The 25541-nt window shown below is 36.3% G+C and overlaps 1 protein-coding gene across 8 annotated transcripts in view; it reads right to left on the bottom strand.

Annotated features, from left to right (window-relative positions):
* fyb1b (FYN binding protein 1 b) overlaps positions 1-25541 on the bottom strand; it is a 30745-nt gene extending 5204 nt beyond the window's left edge. Inside the window, exons 1-14 of one of the 8 annotated variants that reach the window (XM_083565097.1) lie at positions 25215-25318; positions 18624-18711; positions 16965-17895; positions 11398-11503; positions 10578-10630; positions 5851-5873; positions 5729-5772; positions 5323-5449; positions 5064-5223; positions 4230-4350; positions 4114-4133; positions 3675-3747; positions 2891-2986; positions 1213-1253 (exon numbers count right to left, since the gene is read on the bottom strand). In XM_083565097.1, the coding sequence (XP_083421223.1) occupies positions 1213-1253; positions 2891-2986; positions 3675-3747; positions 4114-4133; positions 4230-4350; positions 5064-5223; positions 5323-5449; positions 5729-5772; positions 5851-5873; positions 10578-10630; positions 11398-11503; positions 16965-17838 (1738 nt within the window). In that variant the 5' untranslated portion in view covers positions 17839-17895; positions 18624-18711; positions 25215-25318. Of the gene's footprint in view, positions 1-1212; positions 1254-2875; positions 2987-3674; positions 3748-4113; positions 4134-4229; positions 4351-5063; positions 5224-5322; positions 5450-5728; positions 5773-5850; positions 5874-10577; positions 10631-11397; positions 11504-16964; positions 17896-18623; positions 18712-25214 lie in introns of all 8 variants that reach the window. The other 7 variants (XM_083565100.1, XR_014537335.1, XM_083565095.1 and 4 more) reach the window with 7 other exon arrangements.

The raw sequence follows: 25541 nt of genomic DNA, 5'->3' as shown, positions 1-25541 counted from the left end.
ACATCATAAGAGCCTCTGTTTTAAATCTAAACATTAATTTCTTTGTACTGAAATGAAACTTTTAAATCATTTTTCTCTATCGGAAAACATGTATGGTTTAATTCCTCCTACTTCATGAGTTAATTGTTTTTTTGTTTGGTTTTGTCTTTTTCTAATATCTCCATCTGTTTTATCTCTAAATACACATATGTTTTTAGTATTCTTTAAGCATGGCATCTTCTCAGCAATCCATTCTACGTCTCGCAAAATTTTCTCTCCATTTCAAATCTTGTTGTCTCGTTGACGATCTTATACACACCCTCGGAACAGCTTTTCGCTAATGAGCTCTTAATTATAATAATGATCTCTATTGATTAGCGATATTGTATTAGAGCACATGCAGGGTAAGAAAAATGATTGTGAGACTGTTAGAAATGCCTACAGCTTAGCTATTCATAGACCATTACCTTAAATCCCAGATTATTAATGAGTGAAATTAGTGTGGAAGTTCCCATGTTCATTCTTTAAGCCCTATCAGTTTATTGTCACTATTATAGCCTTTAGTTACAATATGACAGTGTCATTGCATCATAATCATCAGGGCATAATATGAAAATACATGTTTATAAAGAGAATCATCTGCAGCTTGGTGCCTTTGTATCCCTTTGATGAGGATCAATAGATTTTGTGGTGCTTTTAAGATTAAATACATTTGCATTTACATTAATATTTAATGTTAATTATTTAATACTCAATGCTCAGACAGAGATCCCCAACCACCGGGTCATGTCCCAGTACCAGACCACAGACGAGGTTCTACCAGGTCGCAAAAACATTCTGGGGAAAATGTCTATAGATATAACAGTCTTATTTATTGTGCGTTCTGCACAAGAATTTACTATCCAAATTTGCATATACTGCCATTTCAGAAAACATTATTCCCACACTTGAAACAGATTCAACTAATTATTAACAAGTGTTAAACAAACATCTCTTGAAAAGTTTCTTTAGTGGAGGAGGTATGAAAAGACCAATCAATGATGATAAAGGACAGACAGCTATTGTTTAAAAACATGAATACATTAACTCATTTTCGTTTGGTGTATGCAGTTGTTGTGGAGATGCCATGTGACCAATATGTGCAAATGTGTTTCGAATGGAACATTATACAGTAGATGTGCTGTGTGACAGTCAAAGGTCTATATGTTTGGGTTACCATGTAGAGCTCTTTACCTTGGTTATCCTCTGGACTGAACTGTGGAGGAGGAGGAACCCTGAAAATACACAAACATTTATTTAACAACCAAACCAGTTGACAGTATAAAGACAGGTTTCAAAGTCTGAGTGCACTTTGATATTTGAGAGAAAAAACACCTACAACGCATAAAACACTTAACTAGAACACCTGAAGTGTATTATATTCACATTAGTGTATGATCTTAATTGATTATATACTCAATGTACTATATGAATATCATGTCACATTTCTTTGAACAGTTTCTCGTTTGATTTAATATTGCGCAACATTAAATCTTTTTTTGAGAAATTGGTTCCTTACATCTATTCTCTCATCAGCCTCCTTTTTTTCTCTGTCAAAAAATCTAAACTTGTTGTTTCATAGAAAAAAGAAAAGCATAAAAACTGAAGAAAAAAAATGCCCAGGGAAATTTTCTATAAAAACCCACAAAAGCTGGAAGGTGAGAATGCCTCCCTAGATGATACTTGTCCTAACATCTCCTAGCAAAAAACCCAATCACATCAACAAATACACATTCAAAAATATCTATTTATCATATATAGATATCAATATTTATTTAACTACTTCTGGCATTTACTAAAACTATAGAAACAGCAATGTATTAAAACAATGCATTAACCAGCAGTAATGTTCGAGCTGGATCTACTGTCTGAGAGGTGAATTTAGAGAAAATAATGCATACCTACTGACCAATCAGATTCAAATGACACCACAGCAGTTTTAAATTTTCTCATCTGATTGGCCAAAAAAACCCCAAATGATAGTAATGAAGCTGTTCTAATAGATTTGCTCTTCTGTAGAGGCAAACTTTTTCACAGGGACCTGTATGGTAAATGTTCCTCATAATATTCCACATTAACATATTTATTGGTGTGGTGAGGCTTCTATAAAGGAGATGTTTATTTAACATTGATGGAAGGAGTCTCCAGTGTCAGTACTTTGTAGCAGTCAGAAAACTGTAATTGTACATTCAGGATAATATGATTATGCTTTGCATTTTCCCAAAAACATGGAAAGCTGCATTTCTTTGGTCTATTTAACTTTAAGAGAAAAAAGTGAGGCTCTTTTATATGTTTATATTTGCTATAACGTATAACAGGAACTAAAATTCCTTTACTCATATAAAGTGTTTTATTACCAACATACACTCAGTTAATACACTGGTTTGTTGATATATGACCGTTTTTACTGCTTCCTTCCAACCTTTTTTTTTTTTTGTGCAGTTTTATTGTCTTTGTGAGAAACATTTTTAGACAAAAATCTGTTTATACCGATAATTGGTCAAAGTGCACTCATATTTTTTTTCTGTAGAAGTTTATTAATCAACAGCAAACATTCTAAATCATTGGCAGAAAAAAGAAATCAGTGAAAAGAAGTGTCACAATAATTTATGATCAGTAATAAAGTGGGAAGTGAGGAAAGTAAGGGAAGTGAATAAATGAAAGAGTCATTCAGGAGGGATTTGTATATAGATTGGAGTGTCAGTTTTATGATTTGGTGTGAATTTGAGCATTAGGTTCTTCAAGGCCTTGATCATTACAGTAATTCATTACAGTAATTCATTCAGTAGTAAAAAATAATCGAGAGGAGTGAGAAAATATGATTTAAAAAAAAAATCATTGTCTGACTCCATCTTACTAATAGAGAAATTACACGTTAATGCTGACAGGGTTTTTTCTCCAGTCAGTGGGGGTCTTTAGCATCCGAATGAAGCTGCGTGCTTTGGTGAGAGACCCGGGCTCCCGGCTGCTAATGACATTGATGATGCATTATGTTATGATTTACAATAACACACACACACACACACACACACACACACACACACACACACACACACACACACACACACAGCTCGTAGTAATTGTAAAATTAAAAAATTGAAGGACTCAAATAATTTTTCTTTTTAAAAAACAAAATTATTTTATATGTGTCCATACAGTGGGGGAAATAATGATTTGATCCCCTGCCTTTACAACGACATGAACAGTCTAGAATTTTAAAAGTAATATCGATAAAGGATAAACATATAATTGTTGTTGTGGTGATTTTTTGTTTTGCTATAAGCCATTTATTCAATGTGGAACTAACTTATCACACACAGACATTCAACAACATTTAATCTAACCTAAAAACCATTTAAATGTATGAGGCGTAGTTAATTGATAAATATTTGAGGGGTGGTAACCTTTAGATGGTTTTCCTTATAAAGATATATTAACTCCTGAACACCTGAGGACCCCTAGGTGGAAGTAGTTTTACATTTGATATAAACTGCTAGTTTTACCTTTCTTGTCTGATGGCAGTATAAAAAGAGGGCAGATTTTTTATATCAAATTAATATTCAAATGCATTTAAATAGCAATCTAAAACTCACTTGCAGGTTTTAAAGGTGTTTGACAGCCATTAACATGTTTTCCCACATTCTCAATGCACTCACCTGACATTAAGACTGGAATCATCCAGATCATCATATACGTCATCCGGTCCCTCGGGTGGTGGAGGCAGAATGACTGAGAACAGCAAAGGGCAGTGTTAGACACGTTACCCTGTACTTAAAAAACGTTTAAACGGCATTATAGTCTAAAAGAAAATAGAGTTCATTCATTTGACCTTTTAATTATTTAGATGTAAAGCACTTTAATTAAGATGCAGAGCTCTGAATGGTATGTATGTATGTTAAGGTGATTCGAATAAACAGTGCCCTAAAATACATTAGCAAAACTGAATGTGGTTTCAGGTGAGACGGATGTCTATAATTAGTTCCATCAGTTTCAAAGCTGAAGTCCAGAAATAAAGAAGAAAATGGGAGACACAAAACATGTTTTGGCAGTAGTACTTTAATTTGGATGATACTGAACCAGCCAGTTCAGACTCACCTCCTGGACCACTGTTGCCCCTGAAAAGAAAAATAATTATGTCAATTAAAAAACTATGTTGCATGAATAAAGTAAAGGTCAGACATGCAGAATTGGACCGAGTGCTGATACGGTACCTACTATCCTCCTGAGACCCCACATCATCATACACATCTCCATCATTTTCAGGCAGAGGCCTACTTTGATTTTTTAGAACATCAAAGTCGATCTGGACCGATTCAGTCTTCACATAACCGACTGAAATGGAAAAACTGTGTTTTAGCATCTTTAGCAGTGACCCAAAGTTTGGATTATGCCATTTTACACAAATACAACACTCATTTCAACATCAATACATGACCCATCATGATGTACTGTATCCATGACTGTATCCTACTGTATAGAGTTACATGAATTATTGTGAAATATCAGGGGAAACAAAGCTGGTTCCTCTTATCACTTTATAGCAGCTTGCCTCCATAGTTCTTTCTTAAGTGAATAAGTCAAAAAGACTGTTTATTACACTGTGAAAAAAATAGCATGTAATAATATCTTATTATATTACAAGAGATTACAGGGAAAAAAACGAGATAATTAAATCCAGACGCAGTTTTTTTTTTATTCCATTGACAGATGTTCCTCCTTGTAGAAATGTTGTTTCAATGAGCAGCCAATATAAGAAAACTACTTGAAATAACAACAGATGTTTTGAAATAGGTTTTCTAATTGTATTATAGTATATACTACATAAATCTCACAATATTCAAGACAATTCTACTTTCCTTTTTCAGTACAGCCTTTAAATCTGTAGAGTGTTTGTCATACAAGGCTTCGTAAATGAGCTTTAATTAGGAAAGCTTGTATGGTGATGTCACATGATCAGAGACAGATGCATGGTTAGCAAAATGGTGAACAAAACAGAGTTCGGTAGCTTTCTGATATGAGTAAAAATGTGATTTCCCGATACTCACAGGCCCCTTCTTGATTCCTGCCCAGCCATCGGCCCTCGGGGTTGTCTGTAATCCGGAGGATGTCGATCGAGTCGCCCTGTTTAAAGCTGAGGTCATTCCTCCCACCTTTACAGTCTACCCTTGCTTTGACTTTATGGATGACTTGCAGGGGCCCTGACATCTACAGAAAACAAACACAATATTGCATTTTATTTTATATGATGCTCATTCATATACATTTATGATGAATATTATGATATGATGACTGATGTGGCCGCACTTTGAATTTCTTTCTGGCCTCTTGTTCTTTTTTTTCACGTTCCTTCTGGTCTTTCTTTTCTTGCTCTGCTCGCTTTTTCTCTTCCTTTTCCCGTTTCTTTTCTTGCTCCTTCACTTCTGGTGCAGTCCTGAAATTACCAACACCAGCACACACACACACACACACACACACACACACACACACACACACACACACACACACACGCGCGCGCGCATGCACGCACGTATACATGCAGATGTGGATTTTTGCACTGTGTTGTGGTTTTTATGTTAATGTTAAAAAAACTACTTATTATACCAAACACACTGGTGCTATTAATGCAGCAAAACTAGCATAGCTAATCAGCATCTGCAAGGCACTAACAGAAACTGAACTACATGTGGTCAGGGGAAAAAAAAAGGCGTACCATTGATCAAGTTCCTCATACGTCTCCCCATCACTTCCACTTCCCTGTGCAGAAGAAGAGCAACCGTCACAGATACATTTCAACAAACAGCAAATTAGTTATACAGAAGTCAGTGCTTTTACCTCGTCTCGGCGTCCTGCATTTCCTGCAAAGTTACAATGTGCAGATTAAATTACTGCTTCTTTTACAATGCTTATGAGTTTAACTTAATAGGTCTTTATTCATTGGTGCTTTAGGAGAAATTATACTTGTAACACTAAGCAAATTGCATAACTTATCAAGGTGTCTGATTCACAAATCAAAAATTCTTTGTACATATTTGAGGTGATTTCATATGTAATTTAAGGCTTAATTTACAAAAAGAAAATCTGTTTCTTTAAACTTTTACACAACACAGGAATGTCGAATCTTTTCCACATAAAGCCGGTGTGGGTGCAAGCACCAAACCTGATAGTCCATTAAAAAACAAGATCTAAACAGGTGGAGTCTGGTGTGGCTTGTGTTGTAATGAAAACTTGCACCCACACTGACTTTTTGTAGAAAAGATTGGTCGCCACTGACATAACAGAATTTTGTAAATCTTTATGTGTGAATGTAATTGTAGCGCCTATGGCACTGATTCAACGGCAGTAAAGAAAAGACAGGTTTGATGAGAGGTAAGTTAGGCCAATTCACACGAGAAGCTCCAGTTGACAATTCTATTGCCTCATTAACAACAGTGCAAAATAGATGGCACCGTAAACAATATTCACACAATAATAATAAAAAACAATAAAAGAAAGAGCTCTTTAAAAACATAAAATGAGCCCACTGATGCGGTTCAGTCTAAACAACCTCGATAAGGGAAAAATCATTGTCACCAAAGCTGAAAAGTGCTTAATTAAAGGTCGTTGCCTTGATGTCCCTGGTCTACTAATAGAACCAATTGCTTCCCCAATTGCATTTGTTTCTACATGCGCACTTTCACTTTCCTTTCCTCCATCGGTGTCCTTACAAGTTTCTGCATCAAAATCAGTATTTTGTTGAACTTCATCTCTAACTTCTATTACTCCAGAATTTCCAAATATATATTTCTCATCTACTGGTTAAAAAACTAAAGTTGGAATTTCTGTGTTTGTCACATCCAGTAAACTTTAGTCCTCCCCAGCCAGATGCTGTTCATGCGCAATGCCCGGTTCCTCTTCCCCAATTGTTTCAGGAGTTGTGTCTACAGGTTCTTCCGTTGACACAGAGTGATCGGTATGAAGCTCATTCTGGGTTAGTGAAGTCAGTAGTACAATTGGCAATTCTATTGTCATATTGTCATTCATTTATGTGGTTTTACTTAGTTTCTGTATCTTTGGGATTTTATACAGATAAACAAACCTTTCCTCAGGTAGCCGGGTGGGATAAAAGGGCAAGTCATCCTTCAACTCTGACTCAACCTCACAATGTTGCGGTTGGACATTTCTTGTCCTTGGCCGGCAGACCTTGGGCTCAGCCTAGTCAACTTCCTCTGCTTGGAATAAGTCACCACCAGGCAGTAGAGGATCCCTACGCAACGTTCTATTTCAGAACTTTGTACATGGTGGATTCCCACTTATCTGCGAAAATACTTAATCACCTTCCACTAATGTTGACCCCCTCAATGGCTTATCAAAACAGCGTTTGTTTCGATCAGCCACCTTTTGTGAATTCCGTCTGGCAATATGGCTCTGGAAATCCAAAATGCACCAGATACTGCTCCCAAAGGCATTTTACAACAGTTCTGGCCTTCTGATCGTTGGTTGGCATGGCAACTGCATATTTGGTGGAGTGATCAGTTATAACCAAGATGCCTTTGGTGTTATGATTGTCTGGCTCCAATGACAAATAGTCCATGCAAACAAGCTACTGCTATCTCAGGTGGTGTTTTCCACATAACACAACATCTGCACGACTTGATTTTTCTGTCCACATCCATAGCTATCTTAGGTCAATAAAACCTTGAACTCAAGAGTTCTTTCCAAACCCATATGCCCCATATCATCATGGAGACACGTGTGAATGGTTGGCGAGTTCTGCAGAGAAGGCCATTTCTCAGTTCAAGTCGTTTCCACTCTTTGAGTATTACCTACATTTTACTGGGGAGAGTTTTAAGCCATGTTCCCTTAATTGCTGAAGAACCTGTAAAATCCAGGCTTCATGCTCTTCTAATGTACTTGCAAACACTACGACATCATCCAAGAACACTAGTACTTCTTTCAAATTAAGACTGCCCATACATCTTTCCAATAAACGTTGGAAGGTACTGGGCACGTTAGTGATGCCCTGGGGCATACGATTACATTTGTAGAACCCAAAGGGACACACAAACGTGGTCTTAGGCTTATCATGCTCCTCCATTTCAATTTGGTAATAGCCGAACTTAAGGTCCATTACCAAAAACCATCTGCAAGAGCTGAAAAAGACTCTTCAAGTTTTAGAGGCTTGAAACTGTGTTTTGGTCTTGGGACATTGATTCTTAATCTCAGTTCCTGAAAGATCTTCCTTTACTTTAAATCATGTTTGTTTAGTTTTTCCCAGGTCTTTTGTTTTTGTTTAAACTCATTGTGCTTAATTTGAACCAAATTGGAGTTTACAGCAAGATTAAGCAAAATGATCATCCTCACCACACTTAGCCCAGACAGTAACCCGGATTAGGGCATCTTTGTGAGCTTTGAGTCACCTGAGCATAGGGTGTTTTTTTTTTGTAGAAACATTAGCTTCAGGTATTGCTTTATTAGCAGGGGTCTGGTTAGAGTTACCATTCAGGGATGCTTTCAGAGAAGCTACTTGAGCTTGCAGCTGGGTAAGTAGTTTTTCCAGCTTTTGTGTACTGGCAGAGGATGATGCATCTGCAGCAATTGCCATGTTTATATCATTGGTGACATAATCCTCCATGTTAGAGAACATGCCTGGTCTTTGGTTTTATTTTAAAATTGCTTAAGCAGCTGGCGTTCTTAATCACTGGCATCAATAACTACTCTAGTAGTTATTATTACTATTGCAAATAGCTAGAAGGATTTTTTTTTACCTGTATTTTGATTGGTATTCAGGAATTTTGCAAAGAGCTCATCTCCATCATCAACACCGCATATGCTATGGCAAGCAAACTAAGATAATCTCTGGGAGTTGCTTTTGGCCCAATATGCTTTACAAAATTAGCAGATTGAAGGAAGCTTTCAACTATTTTCTTTACAATGTGTCTGACAATGTGTCTGTGTGGGCATGGAATTTTCCCAGAAAAATGCCTAAGCTTGCCATAGCCATAGTAAAGGGGAGACAAGTCACTGTGACTTAATGACATACTCAACAACTACCTTCTGGACTTCAGGAGTGGTGAGCTGTTCAAAGGTAAAACAGGAAGCTTGTTTTCTATGTAAGGGTGATTTCCCTATGTCTACAATGAATGGTAGTGCATCAGGCTCATGGGACTGGGCTGAGAACCTATTTCTACTTTTGGTAGGTATCGGTTCAGCTTGGGCTATGTTGCTAGTAAGCTTTTTGCTAGCTACTGTCACATCTGGTTCGGTTGTGCAGTGGCTTTTACTAGACCCTTATATTCTAGCTAACTCATCTTTCTAAACTCTTTCAAAGTCAGTGCCACTTAGTTTAGCAAATCCCTGCAATTCAGCTAAATAAGAATGAGTTATGTTGGAACCTTTGTCATCATCATACAGCTCAGATAGTAGCTGAATGTGGTGAATAACATTTGGATTACTGCTAATCCTTTTGCAGGGTAAATTACTGCAAAGAAACTTAACTGGTTCACTTGAGGTAAACTCCACAATGGATGTGTCTTTATACTGAGTTTCAGCATTAGTAATGTTAATTACTCTCTAAATAGAACCAAACTTTGCTAAGTACTCAAGAACTTCATTGTCTAACTTATCACCAGTCAAGCCATTCACTAAGACTGAATTGGGCACTTTAACATTTTCTGATCCGATTGCATCCATGTTTTATTTTACCCTTTTCACAAATCAAAGGATTCAAAGACATGGTAACAAAATGCAACAAAAGTGTCAACTGGTCAACTTTCACTCAACAAAGAGCTCTACTACTAAGGAAACCTCTCCTGGCTGGCTCGCCAAGTTTTTATATAGTGCCTATGGCACTGATCCAATTGCAGTAAAGAAAAGACTCTACCATCTACTGACAATTTTATTGCCTCCTTAACAACAGTGCAAAATAGATGGCACAATAAACAAGATAGCTCTTTAAAATAATAAAAAATGAAGTAAATTCCCCCTTAAATGTTCAGTTTGTTTCTTAGGTGCATGTGGTATGTTGGTCCAGAGTTCCATGGACATGTGTATTTAAAATCATTATCTACCAGTCTTGCTAGGCTAAGCTGACAATCTTTGTTTATCCAGACTTTCTAGTACTCACAAAACTAATCAGAGTTCCAATTATTTCTACTTTGTCAGTGTTGCCTCAATTCTCTGCTTGCAAATTTCAGAAGTTTTATTTTTGCTGGTATTCACGAGGAGAAGAATTACAATTAGAAAAAAATGCTTAGGCTCCAATCAACTTAGTCCCACAGTGCCCCCTATGGTTCAGAGAGAAACTACAGTATTCGTAGCCCTTATTTCTTATCGGTTACATAAGTTAGAAAAAATAAATAAAAAGAAAGGCACTCCTGGCATGTGCAAAATTATTCACGCTAACATGCAATCATTTCCACGAATTAATATCTCTGTGTAGTCTGTCTTAATGGTAAGTGGAATTAGCAGCATTACTGTGCATGACTTTGTGTTATAGTATACATTCCAGTGTGTGTGGCATCAAGAGTTTATTTTTTTCAAAGTGAAAAAACCCAATACATATCAAAGGTCTGTTAGCTCACCAAACGAGTCATTCAAATCACCAACATCATCATAGTCCTCATCGTCCTGTACTCTGTGTCAGAAACATATAGAAGCATAACATTAATGCTATTAGCCTTTACATACCAATGTTGCTCAATTTTGGATTCTGATTGGTTAGAAGGTGATGGTTCATTTTCTCTAACACTTTTTCTAACACTTTTATTAACACTCTCATTCTTGTATGTTCTATAATAACAGTTAATCTGAAGGGAAATGCAAGGCAGATGACCCACATAAAAGAAAATGTGTGCGATCATTGCTTGTGAAGTGTTGTTTTTTTTTAACAGTAAAAGATTTTAGAATGGAGAAGTTAATACTTTGGGGTTTAACATGACACTCAGCATTTCTTGCTTTATGAAATCTAAACAGAAAAAAAGAGAATTTTGTGAGGAAATAAATTTTAACCCTGCTGTAATGCAAATGATAACGGGAACTTGTCTTATGGCAGTTCCACAACATTAGACAAACTATAAATGGATCAAACGGATCACATGTTGAAATTGTAAACCAGTGGCACATGGTTGTGTCGGTAGAGGAATAAAACACTACAGGACAAGAGGAAATACTTCGTTTGATTATCATACCACTCTTCTGTTGATTCATTTTCTATACCAGCACACACTTATGTGTTCAATTTTTGTTCTTTATATAGTGGATGATTGTTGGTGGAAAAAAAAAAACACCATGTGAATCAGAACCTCCTGACTTGCAGTGTGTTTGTATATATTATATGTTCATTCTATATTCTTTTTGCTGAATAACACTAAATACAGTATTAAACACTGGAATGGTACAGACCTGGGCCCTGGAGGTCGTGGAGGCAAAGACGGAGCTGAATGGGTACTGGGATGTGACGCTGGAGGAGGAGGAGGAGGCAAAGGGCCTCCCTTCTTTATTTCAGGGACTAAAAAAAAAACAAAATTTCTCTTGAGACTAGCCATATTTTAATTCACCCCTCTCTATTAAAAACATATTCCATAAGTTTTAATTAATAGACATACAATCTGCAAGCAATATTCGATCAGGACTCAGGACTATTTGAAACACACACATGCACATACAGTATTTACACACTAAATTCAGATTCAAACACTGTAATCCGATTTGCACACTGAAATCTGCTGCATAACATATCCCCATTAATCACCACATAATGAGCTCATTACATTCATTATCCATCCCCTGATGTTCCACATTTGTGGCTGCTTTAGATATAAGATATTTGCTGCATAAAATTTGTGATGTTTTGTTCTGAATCTACTACTATAATTTTTCAGGCTTCAACATTAATGATGCATTTGCATTTACAGCATATGGCATTCACTCTTATCCAGAGCAGTTGAGGGTCAAGGGCACAGTACACACAGCACTTGCAGTTTAGTAGTGCTGGGATTTAAACTCAAGACCTAACATTTTACTGCACTACCACTTATATAGAGGTTGAGACAATCGAGACTGTCAAATTACAAATTTCACATTTAAACATGTCAAAGTTGTGAAAGTATGTCCTGATAATTAAAATCTTTAAGATATATATATATATATATACAATATATATATATATATATATATATATATATATATATATATATATATATATATATATATATATATATATATATATATATATATACAGTGGGTACGGAAAGTATTCAGACCCCCTTAAATTTTTCACTCTTTTTTATTTTGCAGCCATTTGCTAAAATCATTTAAGTTCATTTCTCTTCCTCATGAATGTACACACAGCACCCTATATTGACAGAAAAACACAGAATTGTTGACATTGTTGCAGATTTATTAAAAAAGAAAAACTGAAATATCACATGGTCCTAAGTATTCAGACCCTTTGCTCAGTATTTAGTAGAAGCCCCCTTTTGATCTAATACAGCCAGGAGTCTTTTTGGGAAGGATGCAACAAGTTTTTCACACCTGGATTCAGGGATCCTCTGCCATTCCTCCTTGCAGATCCGCTCCAGTTCTGTCAGGTTGGACGGTAAACGTTGGCGGACAGCTATTTTTAGGTCTCTCCAGAGATGCTCATTTGGGTTTAAGTCATTGCTCTGGCTGGGCCATTCAAGAACAGTCACAGAGTTGTTGTGAAGCCACTCCATCGTTATTTTAGCTGTGTGCTTATGGTCATTGTCTTGTTGGAAGGTAAACCTTCAGCCCAGTCTGAGGTCCAAAGCACTCTGGAGAAGGTTTTCGTCCAGGATATCCCTGTGCTTGGCCGCATTCATCTTTCCCTTGATTGCAACCAGTCGTCCTGTCCCTGCAGCTGAAAAACACCCCCACAGCATGATGCTGCCACCACCATGCTTCATTGTTGAGACTGTACTGGACAGGTGATGAGCAGTGCCTGGTTTTCTCCACACATACCGCTTAGAATTAAGGCCAAAAAGTTCTATCTTGGTCTCATCAGACCAGAGAATCTTATTTCTCACCATCTTGGAGAACTCCATGCGGGTTTTCATGTGTCCTGCACTGAGGAGAGGCTTCCGTCGGGCCACTCTGCTATAAAGCCCCACTGGTGAAGGGCTGCAGTGATGGTTGACTTTCTACAACTTTCTCCCATCTCCCGACTGCATCTCTGGAGCTCAGCCACAGTGATCTTTGGGTTCTTCTTTACCTCTCTCACCAAGGCTCTTCTCCCCTGATAGCTCAGTTTGGCCGGTCGGCCAGCTCTAGGAATGGTTCTGGTCGTCCCAAACGTCTTCCATTTGAGGATTATGGAGGCCACTGTGCTCTTAGGAACCTTAAGTGCAGCAAAAAATTTTTTGGAACCTTGGCCAGATCTGTGCCTTGCCACAATTCTGTCTCTGAGCTCTTCAGGCAGTTCCTTTGACCTTAATGATTCTCATTTGCTCTGACATGCATTGTGATCTGTAAGGTCTTATATAAACAGGTGTGTGGCTTTCCTAATCAAGTCCAATCAGTATAATCAAAGATTTCTGGACTCAAATGAAGGTGTAGAACCATCTCAAGGATGATCAGAAGAAATGGAGAGCACCTGAGTTAAATATATGAGTGTCACAGCAAAGGGTCTGAATACTTAGGACCATGTGATATTTCAGTTTTTCTTTTTTAATAAATCTGCAAAAAGGTCAACAATTGTGTGTTTTTCTGTCAGTATGGGGTGCTATGTGTACATTAATGAGGAAGAAGAATGAACTTAAATGATTTTAGCAAATGGCTGCAATATAACAAAAAGTGAAAAATTTAAGGGGGTCTGAATACTTTCTGTACCCACTGTATATACACACACACACACAGTGGAACCTTGATACTTGTGACCTCGATTGTACGTAACTTTTCATTTGGAACCGGACTAAGAGTATCTCGCAAAATATCTGATAGCTCGCACGAAGCCGTGAGTGGCTCGAAAGTCCAGAGTAACATTTCAAAACAGAGTTTGTACTTATAAATTACATCTAAATGTTTGAAAAACTATTTTATTATTATATTATTCATTTAAAGTAGTAAATAAAACATTTATGACAAGTAATTCACAATTTCTGTTGAGTTTACAGTACAGTACATGTACATTTCCCCCTGAAAAAGGAACCATCAAAAGAAGAGTCAAAACCTCACGATTTTTTGTTACTCGCGAGGGGTCATAGAACGGAACAGATCAGGCATAACATTATGACCACCTGACTAATAATGTGTTGGTCCCCCTTTTGCTGCCAAAACAGTCCTGACCCGTCGAGCATTAACAGCATTTACTTTTTCAGCAATTTGAGTTACAGTAGCTCATCTGTTGGATTGAGCCCCATTGGTCAGCCTTCTACTTTTTGGTGTAAGTAATCAACAAAGTAATTGAGTTATGTTTTGAATGAAGTAACGAGTAAGTGTAACTAGTTACTATTTCTTAGTAACTAGCACAACACTGGTCATAATTTTATGCCTAATCTGTGTATTCTATCGGTGTTCCATTTTATTATATGTTCTCAAGGGAAAATTCATGCTCTTGGACAGGTTGTCTTCAGCAAACTGTTTGTGGGCTTTCATGTGAGCCACTTTCAGAAAAGGCTTCCTCCTGGGAAGACGGCTATGCAAACCAAGTTGTTGCAGTCTGTGGTGTATGGTCTGATTACTGACAAGCAAACTCTTCCGCTTCTGCAACCTCTAAAACTATGCTTGCAGCATTATTTTTAAGCCAGTTTCTGCAATTGACGCACAGCATGAGGACTCAACATCTATGAAAGTATGACATCTTTTGCAAAGCATCAAATTTTAACTGCTCTAATCCAAGATACACAAATTTGTATGGTCCTGTCCAGCAGGCAAAAACATGAACATGATGAATAGGACATGTGGCTTTACATGGTTACATGACTTACAGCTGTTATTGCTTAGGGTGTACTCACTTTTGTTGCCAGCTATTTTCGAAAATAATGGCTGAATGTTGAGTTATTTTCAGAGGAGTGTAACTCTATGCTGCTATACTGAGCTGCACATTGACTACTCTAAAATATATCCAAGGTTTATTTCTATAGTATTGTCCCTTGAAAAGATACACTAAAATGTATATATATTAGGGCTGTCAATCAATTAAAATATTTAATCACAATTAATTGCATGATTAATCGCGATTGTCATGAGTTAACTCATGATAAATTGCAACTTTATCACACATTTTTATCTGTTCTAAATGTACCTTAAATTACCGTAATACTTTTCAAGTATTTAATACTCGAATCAACATGGGCATGGAAAATATTGACACTTTATGCAAATGTATGTTTTAATTAGTGAAACCAGACTCAACTTAGAGCATGAAGACAAAATATTCTTGTAAATGTTTTAATTATAGTGTTTTAAATTTAGTTAATCTTCAGGACACCAAACAAGACCTTTGCTGTGTATGTGGGCATCATAGTGGATTTTGGTGTTTGATTTGAAACAAAGCGTATCAGTAAAACAATTGGAAAATTTATATATATTATATATTTACATATATATGTGTGTGTTGTTTCGCAGGTTTTTTTTTAATTTTTATTATGTATTTATATTTGTAATAAAAATGGTCAAACACAAACGCATGCTGCATTAATTGCACGAGAATAAAATTTGTGCCATTAAAATGTTGCTTTAACACATTATTAACACATTAATTTTGACAGCCCTAGTATGTGTATATCACAATGACTCCCTTAAATAAGAACTGACCACTAAGTTGTCAGTTTTAAGCTACTGCATTGTGCAAGTTTAGTCACATTATAATTACTCAAAGCATGATAAAGTATAAAAATGACTCAATAAATAAAAAGGATTAATTTTAGATGAGTCAGATAAGTTTATGGGAAAAATGGACAAAAGGACAACTTAGTGAATATGTGGGGCAGCGGCATTACTTTTCAATAAAGCAAATAAAAAATAAATGACCAACAATGTAGTGAGAGGATTATAATATGGATTTCAGTCTGTTTAAAACATATATATATATATATATATATATATATATATATATATATATATATATATATATATATATATATATATATGTGGCTAATATCTTTAATTTATAAAATGCCCAGGTATTAGTAAAATGTAAGAATCTCATTATTAAATTTTTTTTCCTGAACTTATGTTGGTTATTTTGTTAGAACTACCTAATAGAAATAGAGTTTTGGTGTGCGATTATTTTCCTACTTACACTGCAGCAGGACTGAACATATACAACAGGGTCTAAAAATGAAAGCTTTCTCTCAACATTGTTCCTGTTTCATGCTTCCCTGTTTTTGTCTTTAACTAACAGCTGACAATAAAATAACAAAAAGGAAGTTGAAGGTGTATGCAAAAAATACAGATTATTATTATTATAAAAAACAGACTATTTTAAAAACATTGTATTAAATCTTGTATAGCTGCCATGCACCTGGTTTTTGCATTATCTAAACTAATAAGTAATAATTTCTGTTTGATGTAATTGTAAGTGCAGGTCAAATTGTAAATGTGTACTTGATAACTTGAGTCGAGCTCATGGAGATAAGAGTCTGAAAATAGAACCATCTTTGACCACAGAACATTCTGGGTCATCACTTAATAAAAAAGTTGTGAACATTAGAGGATGTCACACTTGCCATGTGATGCACACTACCGGTCTTGAAGGGCTAAAAGGAAGTTGACATCTAAATGTTTTCTACCCTCCGGCCTGACTGTTTTGTCATACAATTTGATTATGAATAAAGGGACAGTGGTAACTTATCTGAGACTGCTGGAAAAGGGATTTGATTGTGGATATGTCTTACTACTGTGTCTTTCTCATTTGTGTAAGAACAAAGACATTAAAGGCAGTAATTTATGTAACATTAATGAAAATTTAACACTGACAAGTGACAGGAAATGCTCAATTTAACACTCACCCTCAGCTGGAGGTTCTACACCCTTCTTAAATTTCTCAAGGTTGACTTTGGGTGGTCTGTTAGGTTTGCTTGGCGCACTGCCGAGAGCAAGACTGTTAGGTAATGGGTTCTTTTTGGGGGCTGAAGGATCATCTTTCACTGAATGAGTGTCTAGACCAGAGGGTTTGGCCTTGTAGCTAGGTTTCTTTCGTAGTACCCCCGGACCTGCTACCTGCGGTTCTTTCGAGCTTTGTGCTTTGGGTTCATCTTTTGTTGCATCTTCTGCTTTATTGAAGAGATTTTGGGCAGTACGAAAGCTTGAATTTGAGTGTGAGAATGTTTTTTGCGAATGTTCCTCCTCCTTGTTATCTTCTGGCTGCTGCCGAAGTGCGTTGAAATTACTCTTCGGTTTGGGAGCTGCAGGCATTTTTGAAAGGGCAGGGCTGGCATTCAAAGTGCTTTCATTGTTCTCAGTTTTGGGGCTCTTGAAAGGTTTGTTTGTCATCAATGGTGGCTTTGGAAATGTGTTCTTGGCCTCTGTTATCAACGGCTTCTGAAATGGTATCTTCGGCTTTGGTTCGCCGTTCTGGTTCAAATCTGGTGGTTTTGGTTTCAAGGGTTTAGCAAAAGGGGGCTTGCTATCCTCATTTGCATTTGCATTCTCAAACCTGCTGACTAGAGCTTTAGGCTTTGGAGACTCCCACAACTCTGGAGCGCTGCTGTTGGACACTATGTTCTTCATGTAGCTATTTTTAGGGATAGTGATGTTAGAAGCAGAGGCAGGAGCACCACCTGAGAGGCTGACCTCAAGCGCAGGTTTTTTGGATGGCACCATGGGACCTGATAGGGTTGGGTGAACAGCAGTTTTCGGACGCGCTGGAGCACTTCCTTCCATAGACACACCTCCAGTCTGAAAACGAGCCCGAATGGCTTTCACATCTGATTTGTTGTCCTGCAAATGGAGACCATAAAATTAAATTATTAGGAATAGAAATTGGACATGCATTTGTGTATTTATCAGAAATTAACTTTTTTACTTTTTCATTATTAATGCAATAAAATTATAGTTCAATGAAAACATGGATGACAATATTCTAAATGATGGACTTTCACTATTGTCATGTCTCCAGGACAAATCTAGGGAGTAAACATCTTAGATTATATTTACTATATTAGATTTTATCCATTACAATTATAATTTCACAACATTTCAGAAAAACATGCGGTTCTCATTCATCAGTACTTTTTCTATTAACGCTTAAGTACACACACACTCACACACACACACTCACACACACACACACACACACACACACACACACACACATACATACATATATATATATATATATATATATATATATATATATATATATATATATATATATATATATATATGGTTTATATATATACACACACACTTTTACACAATTACAGCAGTAATTACACTCAGTTACACTAACATTTTCTTTACTCATCTCTGTTCTCATCATATGTTCCAATGGATTATGTTACAACATATTATTAATTACACCTTTTAATAGCAAATGTTTCTTGACCAGCCACTGCTAACTGCTTGTCTCTAGATCTCACCCCATAAATTAATAAAACAAAAAAGCAAGCTTTATCACACAACTACAAATGCATTCATGTGCTAATAAACAATGTATATTCTTTTACCTGCTCTTCTGTAATATGATGTGCTCTGGTATGAATGGCTCTGTACTCGCCTCACCCAACTACAGGTCCAACTACGACCACACAGGAACTGAGTGATTAAAGCACATTATACTCTAATAGCAGGAAGTTCTGCAGTGCTCAGCCAATAGCAACTTGTTACCTGAAATAAAACCAACTCTGTTTTTTGCAGAAGACCTGCCCATAAAATAAATAACACTCTGTTCTCTGTCTTTTGTTTTGTTGCTTTTGTTGCAGCAGGAAGAAAGACATTTGCCAAATTATGACATAATGGAACTAACCGTTTTAACATAATGGAACTAACCGTTTTTGTTGTGATTTTTACCAATGTAAAAAAAGTTATTAATGTTATTCTTCTTCTTCTTCTTCTTCTTCTTATTATTATTATTATTACTATTATTATTATTATTATTATTATTATTATTATTATTAGCGAAGTTAAACACGATATGCAATGTAAAGTCAACATTTACACACCAACAACAAAAAAGGAGAAGTCAGACTGAATCACTGGGACTATAGAGAAGAGGGAGATTCTGCAAAGGGATGCAATTCATCAGTGATAGTTCACTGTAATTTATACTAATGTTGTTTTATTTGTTGACTATTTACCTAGAAAGATATAACTGGAACACAAAATTGGGGAATGGTAGTAATCACTTATTGGTCATTGAGAAACACTGGTGAATAATGATCTATTGTTGGGAGCATGGCTTATTGATTTAAAAAAAATTGCACATTCTTCCCTTACAGTTTTTCTCAGTTGCTTTGGAGCATTTCTCTGATCAGAAATAGATTTCTCAAAACTTCTTGTTCAACCTCTACATCATTTAGTCACGTGTGCTCATCATAAGAACATTTCGTGTTGCTTTGATCAAATTGCGAATGCTTTGGTACATTGATTGTGTACAAGTGTCTGCTGTTTCCTACATTATTAGTTGTTTATGTTCATGTTGATCAAAATATATTATACTGGTTTCATCTGAATAGTCTTAACCCCCAAAACAATTAGGCATCAGTTCATTGCATAAGTCATTAAATGCAAAATGGTTGAACCAGTTGTCAGAATTTGTCAAGCTCTTCTTCTTCACAACTTTTTTCGTAAATGTGTCTTGAATTGATGAATTGTGCAGATGAATATTGAAGGGGCATGCACACCTTCAGATCAATCAATAATCAACTAGTTCTCTAAAATATGTCAAGGTTGAAATCTCATATAAAAAAAAATTAGCAAAACAGATTTACAGTTGTAGAAAATAGGTGAACAACTAGTCGAGAGCTAAGATTAAGAATAAGAATGCATGCTGGAAGGGTAAGGAGTCAAAAAAGAGGAAGTTGAAAAAGAGGCCAAACACATTTCAGTTAAAATTAGAGCCACTATTGTGGACCATGTTGTCAATCATGGCCAATGGTCATTGGCTGAGGCAGTTCAGAGGTTACAGCCAAATATTGGGAGATCAACTGGGTCTTCAATAATTCAAACATTTTGCAGAGAGAACAGGTATGTACTGTAATCCACCAGTGTGGACTGTGCTGTTATAGTGTGTATATACACTCTGTAACACATCTAAGTATAAATGTATTGCATTAGTGCATTTTGTTTCACACAGGACTGCAGGATTACCTCATAGGGGTGGGAGAGGACCACTTTTCACACCTCAATAAGGTTGGACTATTTGCACTATGAGATATATAGTATATACACTATATAAGAGACACCACATGAGCATGAAACAGCTGTACCGCATATAATTTGAAAGAAATGGTGACAGAGTGAAGGAGCTACGGTCCCGGTATGTAAATGTAAACCATCTATGAGCATAGAGTAACTAATTTACATAAACTTCTTATAGTGACTTTTATACAGTATACTACAGCATGTGTGACCTATGTACATTTGCTATAGCTGTAGGAAAAAAACATGCAATATGTGTACTTTTGATATAACTGTATCTTGTAAAATGAAATGAAAATATATAACTAATTGGTTGTCTTCTGGGTTGTAGCGTATGATGGAATTGGAGACAATGAACCACCTTACAAGTTCATATATGTGGATGAGGCTGGCTTCAGTCTGAACAGATGCAGAAGACGTGGTCAAAATGTCATCGGCTCATGTTGATTTGAGCTACTGTTGATTGGAGCTACTGTTGATTTGCCAGGCCAGCGGGGAGGAAATATCACTATGTGTGCTGCTATGTTAGAGCAGTTTGTGCTATCTTATACGCATTCCCCTTAAAGGCCCATACAACACACATCATCTCCTCACCTTCTTAGAGACCCTCTATAGGGCTCTCATCCCTGATGATGAGAGGGGTCCATTTCGAGATGATTTACCAAAGTGATACTTTGGAATAATGTAAGTTTCCATCACTCAAACACCATCAGGCAATGGTTTCTGACCAATAACAGGATGCTGATGCAATTTCTCCCACCCTATTCCCCATTCCTCAACCCAACTGAAAAATTCTATTCAGCATGGAGGTGGAAGGTCTATGATTGCCAGCCACATACTCAGATGACCTTGCTGGCTGCCGTTGATGCAGCATTAGAGGACATCACAGTGAAAGCCTGCAGATGCTGGATAAGACATTACAGAAGATGTATTGCAAGACATGATATCTGTTGTGATGTGGATGAAAATCTGTGGCCCGACAGACTGGGACGTCAGGGGGTATAGACAGATTGCACTGTATAGTGCGGCATGTGCAGTTCTGCCTAAGAAGTGTAAAAAGTGTACAAATTGTTTTGAGAATGCACTTACTGGTTTGCAAATCTTAAGGATGATTCTAGAAATACTCAAAAGCAGCTGAGAAAAACTAAATAAATAATAAATTGAAAATAAATGTACAAAATTCACAATTTGATCAAAGCAACAAGAAATGTTTTTATGATGTGCACAAGTGATTACTGATGTGGAGGTTGAACAAGGGGTTTTGAGAATTTTATTTCAGATCTGAAAAACTCTCCAAAGCAACTAAGAAAAACTGTAATATTAGGGCTGTCAATCGATGAAAATATTTAATCGTGATTAATCGCATGACTGTCATTAGTTAACTCACGATTAATCGCAACTTAATCACGCATTTTAATCTGTTCTAAATGTACCTTGAATTAATACATTTCAGGTTTTTTAATCAACATGGGCATGGACAAATATGGATGCTTTATGGAAAATAGGAAGACAAAATATGTTTTAAAGTAATTATGATGTTTTAAATTACGTAAATCATCAGGACACCAAACGGAACCTTTGCTATGTTTCCACACGGACGGTTAATGAGGTGATACCGAAGAAACTGTACCTCTTCTAACTTTCATACGGATTACATATCAGAGAATATTTGTTTTCGATCTGAATTGGTAGATATTTTAAGCTATCGATTCATATCACTATATATCATATCATATCACTACATATTTAGTGTCTGTGAACCAAGTATTCACTGAGATTCAAGTTCACAAAAGTTTTGTTGTTATGAGTCTATACAAATAAAAGTAAATCCAGGTTCGAATGACGTATTGCTCTTATCAGTACGACCAAAATATCCCCCCAAAAAAAGACCAAAAAAAGTATTTTATTTTTTTTTATATAAAAAGATGATGATGATCAGGAATGTCTCTGTTCTCAGTCATGATTTCATTGCTGACTCCCTCTGTCTCATCCACATTAACCCCATACTTATTGTTGCCTCCTGTCCTGCTCATTGTTATCTTTGAAAATTAGCCTACTTATGTGGTGTGTGAGAGCCAGGAAATGATACACCAGTGGTAGACTGAAAAGCCGAGCAATTACAGGAAATAGGTTGATTGCATGCAATAAGAAAAAAAATATTGACATTTCACCAAATTAATTAGATTAAAACTAAAGTAACGAGCCTGTTTTGAAAATGTAAGAAGAAGAAAGTACAGGTATTTGTGTACAAATGTAATTAATGAAAGTAAAATGTTTATATTGCAGTAAAGTACCCATACCTGAAAAATCTACTTAAGTACTTCCCACCTCTGATGGCGATTTAACGGCATCAGATCAACCAATAATCAACACAGGACGAGCAAAACACAGAATTACAATTTCTAAAAGTGTAAATCCTGTCCGGTCTCTTAAAATCAATATGAGTCAAATATGTCATCAAATAAAGGAATTTGTGCTGATGAAATTCATAGATGCCATTCAAAAGAAATTCTGTCTTGTGTTTTTTCAATCATTGTAATCCAAACCGTAGTTTCTATCAGCAAACACTAAAACATGACTAAACAATTTGACAATCTTGTTTGTGAACAAAGAAAAAATGACTTTCTACTGGGAATTTTATATTCATTGACACAAATACTTTTGAGAAATGAAATAATTATTTTGAGAAAGGTACAGGTTTTAGCAAGAAATCTATTGTGTGGTGCTGTTTGTACCAATTGTTTTGAGAAATCCGCTTACTAGATTGCAAATTTTACAAATGATTCGAGAAATGCTCCAAAAGCAAATGAGAAAAACTGTAATGCTGGCTGAAAAATTCACTGTTCTAAGTTGCCAATATTGCCAGAACAGAGAACATAACATATTTAGGTAATAACAAAGCATGGCAAAGTAGCTGGGTGAGAATGATACCTGTAACAGATCTCTAAGAGCTTGCTAAAACCAGTTTGTCAGGCCCTCATTCATGTAACATGCAAATAATATTTTGGAGTTTATTGGAGTACACCTGTTGGTGTCGGTGGTAATGCACCCCACCATTGTCTCCTGACAGCACATCAGAAAGCCTCACTTTGTTCCCTTGTTGGCACTGAGAGCCAGTTATCTGGTCTGGAATGACAGCTGGACAGGTGTACTGACACACCCTGGTTAATAAGCAGTGTAGGCCTGGAAACAGTCCCAACACCAGGAAGAGGAGATAAGCTCAGAAAAGACTGGGCTGTTTTGACTCAGAGAAATGAGCAGATTAGAAAAGCAGAAGTTTTGTCTTAGACATAAGAAGAATCTTTCGACAAAATCAATTACACTATCACTGTTGCTATTCTGAGAACGGGCTTTCTACTTCCTGTAGCTTGGATGAAACATAGTTTTTGAGTTACAGCATAGTAAAATGAAGGCGCTCCCTCTCAGACAGAGCGTTTGTTCCTGTACATACTCGTCCTTGTCCTGTGCACCATGTTCCTTGTTCTGCCTGCTACTCCACTGGCAGTGTTTAGCCACATGCACCAACAAAGTGGAGTCTCACATTTCAGTTACTATAACAGCTTATGTTATATTTTCAATAGGCACATAAAATAGACTTATACAGGACAGCAGTCTTGTGCTTCTGTAATATCTCCTTTTTTTGGTTTTAGGTTTACTTGATGCTTTATACTGCTTGCCAAAGATTCTTTTAAAAAAAATAAGTGCCACAGACCTATAAACTAAAATACAAATTTATACAATCCACAGTATATTGTATGATTATGATAATGCAATACCTTGTGCTTATATAGGATACTGATCAACGATTAGTGTAAAAAAAAAAAAAAAAAAAAAGCAATTAAACAGAGTTTCTATTACATCCCTGAAGTTAATAATTTTTTTCAATAATCACATACCCAGAAGTGTTTATTCATCCTATACTACAGCAGCTATAGACATTTATTTATATAAACTCTTACATGCAACTTGGCCTTTTACTGCCAACTGTATGGAGCATCTGCCATAGAATTTCCTGTGTATATGTTACTATAGAAACAATAACGTATTAAAACAAACAATAATATAAACCTGTAGCTACACTCAGAGCACCTGTTATAAAAAAATTCAGTCAACACCTTTTGATCAATCAGAGTAAAGAAAATAGACAAACCTTTAAATATCCAACATACAGTTCCACTCAGATAAACTATTTATAAATACATTCAAGATCCTGACACTTAAACACAAACAGACTTTTATGAGCATTTGTACATATGAACCAGTAACAAAAATCTACTATAAGAAATAAGAGTGTCTCCTGAGACCATTCCCATGTTTCTATGTTTACTTTAGAGGACTTTACTCAAATATTCTGGCAATATCAGTGAGCCAATGGAAGTAAACACTAATCATTATTGTAGGTGAGAACACTGCCATTCAATCATTCATTTTCTCCCGCTTATCCGTAAAAAACACTGGCAAAAGAGTGCAAATATTGGATCTTAAGAACAGAGCTGTGAGAGAGGAGACACTTTTAAACACAAAGAGGAACACTTGTTGATGAAGCAAGCAGAAAAACTTTGCTGGCTTACACAATACTGTTTGATATTGCAAAAAAAAAGAAAAAAAAAGAAACCAAAATCCCCAGGAAACTCCGAACCAGTTTAAACTTGTCATACTGGGACCACTTGTTTGAAACCTAACTAAGTGTTAAAACAGACATTTTTGTCCAGCACATACTAACTACACTCACTTCAGGCAAAGTGGCATAATGGAAATCCATCTAGAATTTGTCTCAAGATAAAAAGAGGACCTTAAAAAGCATTACAAATACAAGTCCACTGTGGTGGACAATTCACTGAGCAGTATTAAGAACCTGCATCTAACAAAAGAGAAAAAAAGAAGAAAGCTTCACTTGCCATGATGGTTGTAGGTTCCTGCTGGGTCTGTTTCACAAATTGATTTCACTAGCTCCACTGTGTGTGTGTGTGTGTGTGTGTGTGTGTGTGTGTGTGTGTGTGTGTGTGTGTGTGTGTGTGTGTGTGTGTGTGAGAGAGAGAGAGAGAGAGAGCTTTACTCTGTTTGTATCTGTGGGAGCGTCTTTCTTGTGTCACTGATGTATTCAGCTTGCTACTTCCCCTCTCAGCTGATGGATTACAGCTCGCATGAACATCGTCTATCACTTGCTCCATCTCTTTCATTTGCGTATTCCATACTGAGCTTCTGTTCTTTTCAAAGACAGAAGG

The sequence above is a fragment of the Silurus aristotelis genome (assembly GCF_946808225.1).
Source record: "Silurus aristotelis genome assembly, chromosome: 16".
NCBI lineage: Eukaryota > Metazoa > Chordata > Actinopteri > Siluriformes > Siluridae > Silurus > Silurus aristotelis.
Note: the sequence above shows the minus strand (reverse complement) of the source record. Positions and strands in the feature narration are given on the sequence as shown.